Source organism: Ranitomeya imitator, chromosome 7 (assembly GCF_032444005.1).
Source record: "Ranitomeya imitator isolate aRanImi1 chromosome 7, aRanImi1.pri, whole genome shotgun sequence".
NCBI lineage: Eukaryota > Metazoa > Chordata > Amphibia > Anura > Dendrobatidae > Ranitomeya > Ranitomeya imitator.
Window position 1 is genome coordinate 9,027,747 of NC_091288.1, and position 9,250 is coordinate 9,036,996.

At 48.8% G+C, this 9,250-nt stretch overlaps 2 protein-coding genes across 2 annotated transcripts; both read right to left on the reverse strand.

Moving 5' to 3' along the window:
* Positions 1 to 896: 896 nt before the first annotated feature.
* On the reverse strand, positions 897 to 1,325 carry LOC138645773 (RNA-binding protein 25-like). Its single transcript, XM_069735293.1, has one exon. It carries the CDS (start codon positions 1,323 to 1,325, stop codon positions 897 to 899), a length of 429 nt encoding a protein of 142 aa, XP_069591394.1.
* An 889-nt stretch (positions 1,326 to 2,214) lies between these two features.
* Positions 2,215 to 2,760, reverse strand: LOC138645774 (uncharacterized). Its single transcript, XM_069735294.1, has one exon. It carries the CDS (start codon positions 2,758 to 2,760, stop codon positions 2,215 to 2,217), a length of 546 nt encoding a protein of 181 aa, XP_069591395.1.
* Positions 2,761 to 9,250: the final 6,490 nt, after the last annotated feature.

Consider the following 9,250-nt stretch of genomic DNA (forward strand, 5'->3'; position numbering starts at 1 on the left):
CGCTCGCTCACGTCTCTTTTGCCGGCTTATCTCTTAGAGAACGAAAGGTTTGACAGCCCTAAATCCACTAGCCGGCACAGTCATTAAAGGGCCCCTGTGCAAGGACTGTGTATGGGCCCTGTGCAGCCCAAGAGCTCCTAAAAATGCAAAATTGCACCTGCTTTGGAGGCAGAAATGGCCCCTTATCTCTTGGCCACTGTGTGGTCGCACAGGTTGCACTAATGATGTGTGTGCCCCTGTCTAAGGCTACGTTCACATTAGCGTTGCGTCACGCATGCGTCATTTTTGGCGCAAGCGTCAGGGCGCAGAGGACGCAGCAAGTTGCATTTTTTTTGCATCCAAAAGCAAGCCAAAAATGGACGCATGCATCACAAAACCATGCGTTTTTGCATGCGTTGTGCATGCGTTGTGTGTTGCGTCGCCGACGCAACACACAACAACGCAAATGTGAACGTACCCTAAATCAGACATGAAAAGTCAGAAAAGCATAATGCTGGCCTACATGGCGACTTCAGCCAGAAAAAAGGTTGCATGGCCATAGATCGCTGCTTGCCTCTGAATTTCTGTCTCTGTTTTCCCCTATTCTGTCTTTGTTGCTTCCTTTCTGTCCTTCTATTTCCCTCTCATTCTTTCTTACTTTCTCTCTCCTCATCTGTTTTGCTAACTCCTTCTTTCTACACTTTCCACTCTCATTCTTTCTCTACATCTCTATCTTCATTTCTCTTTTTCTCTGTCTCTTTCCTTTTTTCCATCTCTCTCTTGTTCTCCATCTCTTCTTCTTTCTCTGGCTCTCTCCCTTTCTTTCTCTTCCTTTGTCTTTCTCCTGTTCTTCTTCTCTGTCTCTCTAGTTATTTCTCTCCATCTCTCCCTCAATATTTCTCTCCATTTCTCTCTTGTTACTCCTTTCCATCTTGTCTTTCTTCCTCGCCATCTCCCTCTCGTTCTTCCTCTCCATCATCCTTTCCGTCTCTCTCATGTTTCCTCTCCATTTCTCTCATTCTTCCTCTTAGTCTCTGTCTTTCTTTCATTCCTCCTCTTCGTTTCTCTCTTGTGCTTCCTCTCTGTCTCTCTCCTTCTGTCTCTCTCCCATTTTTCTTCTCTGTCTCGCTCACATTCTTCCTCTTTGTCTTCCACTGTTTTTCTCGGTCTTCCTCTCTCATTGTTCCTCTCAGTCTTTCTCTTGTTATCTCTACAATTCTCTTTTTATTTGTCTCCATCTCCTTCTCTCTGTCTCTCTCCCTTTCTTCCTCTCTGTTTCTCTCCTTCCTCTTTGTCTCCCTCTCATTGTTCCTCTCTGTCTTTCTCTCTTTATCTCTGTCTCTCATTTTCTCTGTCTCTCTCCCTTTCCATCTCTGTCTTTCTCATTCTTCCTCTTTCTCTCGTTGTTCCTCTCTGTCTCTCTCTCGTTCATCCTCTCCATTTGTCTCTTTTTCTTCCTCTCCGTCATCTTCTCAGTCTCTCTTTCCATCTCTGTCTCGTTCTTCCTGTCCGATTGTTTCTTATTCTTCCTCTATATCTTCTTCTCTGTATTCCTCTCTGTATTCCTCTCAGTTTCTCTCCAGGTTTCTCTCTTGTTCTTCCTCTCTGTCTCTTTCTATCTGTTCTCATGTCTTATTCGGCATGGTACTATCTGAGCTTCAGGCTTTATCTATGCTTTGTGCGTCGGTTTCTTCCTCTCAGTCTTCCTCTTGTTTCTCTCATTCTTCTTCTTTGTCTCCCTCTCGTTCTTCCTCTCCATCTCTCTTATTGTCTGTCTCTCATTCTTCCTCTACTTTTCTCTTTTGCTCTTCCTCTCCATCTCCCTTTCATTCTTCCTCTTCATCACCCTCTCATTGTTCCTCAGTCTTTCTCTTTCTCTTGTTCTTCCTCTCCTTTCCTCTCTTGTTCTTCCTCTCCGTCTCCCTCTCGTTTTTCCTCTTAGTCTCCCTCTCATTGTTCCTCTCCATCTCCCTCTCATTCTTCCTCTTTGTCTCGCTCTCATTCTTCCTCTCAGTCTTTCTCTCGTTCTTCCTCTCCTTTTATCTCTTGTTCTTCCTCTCCGCCTCCCTCTTGTTCTCCCTCTTCTTCTTCCCCTCTGTATTCCTCTCAGTTTCTCTCTGGCTTTCTCTCTTGTTCTTCCTCTCTGTCTCTTTCTATCTGTTCTCATGTGTCATTCGGTATGGTGCTGTCTGAGCTTCAAGATTTTTCTCATCTTTGGGCGTCGGTTTCTTCCTCTCAGTCTTTCTCTTGTCCTCTCTCTCCGTCTTCCTCTCTGTCTCTCTCATCATCTGTCTCTCGTTCTTCCTCTACTTTTCTCTTCCTCTCTATCTCCCTCTCATTCTTCCTCATCATCTCCCTCTCATTGTTTCTCTCCGTCTTTCTCTTGTTCTTCCTCTCCTTTTCTCTCTTGTTCTTCCTCTCAGTCTCTCTCTCTTTCTTCCTCTCAGTCTCCCTCTCATTGTTCTTCTCAGTCTCCCTCAATTGTTCCTCTCTGTCTTTCTCTTGTTCTTCCTCTTTTTTTCTCTTGTTCTTCCTCTGCGTCTCCCTCTCATTCTCCCACTCCGTCTCCCTCTCTTTGTTCCTCTCCATCTTTCTCTCGTTCTTCCACATCTTTTGTCTCTTGTTCTTCCTCTCCGTCTCCCTCTCATTCTTCCTCTTTGTCTCCCTCTCATTGTTCTTCTCCGTCTCCCTCTCGTTCTTCCTCTCCTTCTCTCTATTGTTCTTCCTCTCCATTTCCCTCTCATTCTTCCTCTTCTTTTCTCTCTTGCTCTTCCTCTCCATCGCACTCTCATTCTTCTTCTTCGTCTCTCTCTCATTGTTCTGGAATGCCCGACAGGGCCATGGGGTACTTGGTACTGCGTCCAGTACTTAAAGGGATGTGTCACGGCGTCGGTGACCCAGTCCGTGGCCCTGGGCGCCCATGTACAAGGGTGTTCGTGACTCCACCTGTGGTTCTCGGTCAGAGGTGACCGACGCTGCTTAAAGGGGTTCACTGGGGTGATGTTATGGCAGCTAAGATGGTATAACTTCCCCTAGGGCTCCCGGTGTGTAGATGGAGATAGTGGGTAGTGTAGAAGGAAAAGGAGGACACAGGTTTGCAGTCTCTTTACGTGGTTTACTGAAGACTTCAGGCAGCCACAGTCCGGAGCACCAGATCACAGGTACAGGCAGGGTCTGGCCGGCTTGGAAGTGAGTTCAGAGTCCCCTTTACCAGGTGGAGTTAGAAGGCTTCCTACTAGCGCTGTGGTGTAAGTCCCTTGCTGCCTGTGGCTTTTGTCAAGGTCCTCACTGTTCTCTCTGTCATCCTTAAAGGTGGGACACTACCCGTATGACAGGTGGCTCATGCCTTTTTACAGAGTCTCTATCATGACCCAGGCTCTATGTGCCACTGTGTCTCCAGGTGTTAGGGTGGACAGGTGACGTGTAGTCCAGCCGTCCTGCTGGTTTCTGCTGTAAGTCTTGGAGTCCCTCAAAATCTCGGTCTTCCGGCTACCGGTGTCTGTGCTCTGTAGGGAGGTAGCCCAGTCGCAGCTATACTCCCCAGATTTATTCTCCTGTGCTTCACTTCTCCAACATGCTCTCTACATATTGTTCGGCTTTCTGTTCTATCTCTTTCCTTCAGGAGCTGCAGCACCCTCATGGCTGAATGTCCCCACTGTCATCCATTCTGCCTCAGACTGCTCCAGTCTGCTGTCTGGCACTCACTGACTGGCTGACCTCACCTTCCCTCCAGACCAGAATATATATAGGTGGAGAGACAGACCCCAGAAGACTGCAGAGAAAAGTGGAGAGACAGACCCCAGAAGACTGCAGAGAAAGGTGGAGAGACAGTCCCCAAAAGACTGCAGACAAAGGTGGAGAGACAGACCCCATAAGACTAAAGAGACAGGTGGAGAGACAGTCCCCAAAAGACTACAGGAAAAAGTGGAGAGACAGACCCCAAAAGACTGCAGCAGAGAAAGGTGGGAGAGACAGATGACAAAAGACTGCAGAGAAAGGTGGGAGCGAAAGACCCCAAAAGACTGCAGAGAAAGGAGGAGAGACAGACCCCAAAAGACTGCAGAGAAAGGTGGGAGAGACAGACCCCAAAAGACTGCAGAGAAAGGTGGGAGAGACAGACGCCAAAAGACTGCAGAGAAAAGTGGGAGCGAAAGAACCCAAAAGACTGCAGAAAAAGGTGGAGAGACAGACCCCAAAAGACTGCAGCAGAGAAAGGAGGAGAGACAGACTCCAAAAGACTACAGAGAAAGGTGGAGAGACAGACCCCAGAAGACTGCAGAGAAAGGTGGAGAGACAGACCCCAAAAGACTGCAGAGAAAGGTGGAGAGACAGACCTCAAAAGACTACAGAGAAAGGTGGAGAGACAGACCCCAAAAGACTGCAGAGAAAGGTGGAGAGACAGACCTCAAAAGACTACAGAGAAAGGTGGAGAGACAGACCCCAAAAGACTGCAGAGAAAGGTGGAGAGACAGACCCCAAAAGACTGCAGAGAAAGGTGGAGAGACAGACCCCATAAGACTAAAGAGACAGGTGGAGAGACAGTCCCCAAAAGACTACAGGAAAAAGTGGAGAGACAGACCCCAAAAGACTACAGAGAAAGGTGGAGAGACAGACCCCAAAAGACTGCAGCAGAGAAAGGTGGGAGAGACAGATGACAAAAGACTGCAGAGAAAGGTGGGAGCGAAAGACCCCAAAAGACTGCAGAGAAAGGAGGAGAGACAGACCCCAAAAGACTGCAGAGAAAGGTGGAGAGACAGACCCCAAAAGACTGCAGAGAAAGGTGGGAGAGACAGACGCCAAAAGACTGCAGAGAAAGGTGGAGAGACAGACCCCAAAAGACTGCAGAGAAAGGAGGAGAGACAGACCCCAAAAGACTGCAGCAGAAAAAGGTGGAGAGACAGACCCCAAAATACTACAGAGAAAGGAGGAGAGACAGAACCCAAAAGACTGCAGCAGAGAAAGGTGGAGAGACAGACCCCACTGCAGCAGTAACTGAAGAGAAAGGTGGTCCTATAAAATACTGACTCAGGGGGCTGAATAGAAATGCACCTGACAATGTGCAGATTTATATTTGTAATATATTTAGTAACATTGTATCATTTCTTTACACGTCACGGACACTTGTTACTTTGTGTTTGTATCACAGAAAATCTAAATAAAATACATGTAAGTTTGTGGTGTAACAGACAAAATGTGGAAAAAGTCACGGGGTATGAAGACTTTTTCAAGGCACTGCGTAGCCGTATAAATAGTGGCACAGCTGTACATGTTGAGCACTGACCGTGCTGATACCGTACATGGCGCAGTAATTGTTTTCCAGCTCAGTATGATGTACGTTCCTACACACTGATACACAAGACGTTGTCGGTGAAAAGCTCTGCAGCCCTGGAGGAGACACTTTTAGTTTCCGCTGAGTGAGTGGCGGTTCATGGCCGCAATGATATTTGTGCTGGCAGCTTTCCTGGCGCTCGCACCTGACACCATTACATAGAGTAATATGAAGCCTGGCACATGGAGGCTATTTAGGTCTGGGATCACTTTGCTGCCACCAGTGAAATGAGTCCAGAATTGTCATTGCCACTCTGCGGCCCATGTGCCATCCACCTATGTCATAGTTACTCCACAGCCCCATGTGCCGTCCACCTATGTCATTGTTACTCCACAGCCCCATGTGCCATCCACCTATGTCATAGTTACTCCACAGCCCCATGTGCCGTCCACCTATGTCACTGTTACTCCACAGCCCCATGTGCCATCCACCTATGTCATAGCTACTCCACATCCCCATGTGCTGTCCACCTATGTCATAGTTATTCCACAGCCCCATGTGCCATCCACCTATGTCATTGTTACTCCACAGCCTCATGTGCCATCCACCTATGTCATAGTTACTCCACAGCCCCATGTGCCGTCCACCTATGTCATAGTTATTCCACAGCCCCATGTGCCATCCACCTATGTCATAGTTACTCCACAGCCCCATGTGCCGTCCACCTATGTCATTGTTATTCCGCAGCCCCATGTGCCGTCCACCTATGTCATAGTTACTCCACAGCCCCATGTGCCATCCACCTATGTCATAGTTACTCCACAGCCCCATGTGCCGTCCACATATGTGATTGTTACTCCGCGGCACCATGTGCTGTCCAACTATGTCACTGTTACTCCACAGCCCCATGTATCGTCCACCTATGTCACTGTTACTCCACAGCCCCATGTGCCGTCCACCTATGTCATTGTTGCTCCACAGCCCCATGTAACGTCCCCCTATGTCATAGTTACTCCACAGCCCCATGTGCCGTCCACCTATGCCACTGTTACTCCACTGCCCCATGTGCCATCCACCTATATCATTGTTACTCCACGGCCCCATGTGCTGTCCACCTAAGTCATTGTTACTCCACAGCCTCATGTGCCATCCACCTATGTCATAGTTACTCCACAGCCCCATGTGCCGTCCACCTATGTCATAGTTATTCCACAGCCCCATGTGCCATCCACCTATGTCATAGTTACTCCACAGCCCCATGTGCCGTCCACCTATGTCATTGTTATTCCGCAGCCCCATGTGCCGTCCACCTATGTCATAGTTACTCCACAGCCACATGAGCCGTCCACCTATGCCACTGTTACTCCACTGCCCCATGTGCCATCCACATATGTGATTGTTACTCCGTGGCCCCATGTGCTGTCCAACTATGTCACTGTTACTCCACAGCCCCATGTATCGTCCACCTATGTCACTGTTACTCCACAGCCCCATGTGCCGTCCACCTATGTCATAGTTATTCCTCAGCCCCATGTGCCATCCACCTATGTCATAGTTACTCCACAGCCCCATGTGCCGTCCACCTATGTCATTGTTATTCCGCAGCCCCATGTGCCGTCCACCTATGTCATAGTTACTCCACAGCCCCATGTGCCATCCACCTATGTCATAGTTACTCCACAGCCCCATGTGCCGTCCACATATGTGATTGTTACTCCGCGGCACCATGTGCTGTCCAACTATGTCACTGTTACTCCACAGCCCCATGTATCGTCCACCTATGTCACTGTTACTCCACAGCCCCATGTGCCGTCCACCTATGTCATTGTTGCTCCACAGCCCCATGTAATGTCCCCCTATGTCATAGTTACTCCACAGCCCCATGAGCCGTCCACCTATGCCACTGTTACTCCACAGCCCCATGTGCCGTCCACCTATATCATTGTTACTCCACGGCCCCATGTGCTGTCCAACTATGTCACTGTTACTCCACAGCCCCATGTGCCGTCCACCTATGCCACTGTTGCTCCACTGCCCCATGTGCCATCCACCTATATCATTGTTACTCCACGGCCCCATGTGCTGTCCACCTATATCATTGTTACTCCACGGCCCCATGTGCCGTCCACCTATGTCACTGTTACTCCACAGCCCCATGTACCGTCCACCTATGCCACTGTTACTCCACAGCCCTATGTGCCGTCTACCTAAGTCATTGTTGGCCCCTTCTTCTCTCAATGTGCACCCCTCATTTGGAGACAGGTGCGGCCCCAGATGTGTTTTCTATTAGCAGACATCTATCAGCAGACATTAATATCTGTCATAAGACAACCAGAGTCGGTGCCCGACCCCATAGTTACAACCCTAAAAGCATCCCGTATTGTCTCTTGCAATTTGCTGCCGGTTTGCAGATCATCCGCCATACTGGTAATGAGATCCCCGGCTGTTTTGCCTTCATTATATGCGCCCAGCTGATGTTACACAAGTATTACGACCCACGATATTATCAGACAAGGAAGAAATGGTCAAATAAAAACAAAACGCAGAATTGTCATTGTATCTATTCTGGACGTATCCATCAGTGCAGGTTTGAGCAGCTAATTAAAGGGAATCCGCCGCATGGAATAAGCTGATCTTCCCTTTATAGAGCAGGAGGAACCGAGAAGATGACTATGTGGCTCAGTGGGTAAGGATTCAGTGCAGCTTGTTATTAATTGACCTAAACCTCTGCTTCTTCTGGTCTTAGGAGTCCAGTGGGCGGTCCTGCTCAGTGAATGACAGTTATCTTTTTCGTAGTTTTGGGTGAAGGACTCATCTCATGTGGAGCATTTAGATGTTTTTCTACCTTTGACAGCAGCTGATAACAGCAGAACTGCGCCTTGTAAGAAAACCCAGCGGATTGTTCTGCAGATTCCAGTACTGAGATGTCTGAACATCGTAATTGACGCAATGGCGTCAGTGAGAAGACGGATCCCCGGGCTTCTATCATTTGCCTGTTCAGCTGTGAAATCAGACGTGGTGTCAGGCCGGACGCCGTAATCGCAGAATATGGAGTTATATTGACCGTGACTAATAAATACCGGAGCATAAAAAAGACGGAAAAGGGAAGACGACATTACCGAGGAGAGAGGACAGTTCTGCGCCATTACACATCGAAAATGAAAAGAAAACGCCAGGACCCTGATCGCACATTAATATCAGACTCTCAGTGATTGTGCTTATTCTAGACGCAGTCGTGGCTTCTGGGGAAAACGATGAGCAGAGGTGAGAGGAGGAAGACGGGGGGCAGCATCGTCGTGCAGCCGCGGACCCTCAGAAACCATTCGCAGCGGTCAGTTCCTTCATGATAAGCCGATCATACAGCGTCCAGCACTCATCAGCAGGGGGCGACGATGAGAATCGGCGTGAACCTCAGGCCATGGGAGGAGCGCTCCCTACTGCTGGGCGACCCTGCGTCTGCCGCATTGCTCTGTCTCTCCCTCTAGGGTCGGGTTCACAGGACAAGAGCGCTGACTTTGCATTCGCTTTTGGTCCTGTATGTCGGTTCTTTGTATACTTATTGCATCCATAGGTCCTTTTTTTACATCCACACGTGGCGCACACGAGCTGATTACACACGCGTCTGAACGAGCTCGAATGGCGGCACAATTAATCGGACTGCGGTAATAACGTCCAAATATCGCCAAAAGTGTCCGCGGTGCACAGCAATGTTAAAGTGACTGCTGCGCTCACGTGACGTCTTTTATCGCTGCTTTTACCTACCTCGAGGTTCGGACACCGTGGCACATTTATAAGAAGCGAATTCAGACTTTTGATTGATTTGTTTGGAGCCACTTCTTAATGGCGAAAGTATTAGGAAAGGACAATGGCCGAGGAGCCCCACCACGAGAGATGGAAAAAGGCCAAAAACTCTCCAAAGCTCCTGGATGTAAAGTGTTCAGAGCAGACAATCCAAGTCTCCGATTCATCCCGCCCTGTGGTGTTCACGCCGTCTAGACGACG

Coding starts and splice junctions, on each gene's coding strand:
- LOC138645773 (XM_069735293.1), bottom strand. CDS start 1,325: ATGAGAGACAGAGATAAAGAGAGAAAGACAGAGAGGAACAATGAGAGG.
- LOC138645774 (XM_069735294.1), bottom strand. CDS start 2,760: ATGGAGAGGAAGAGCAAGAGAGAAAAGAAGAGGAAGAATGAGAGGGAA.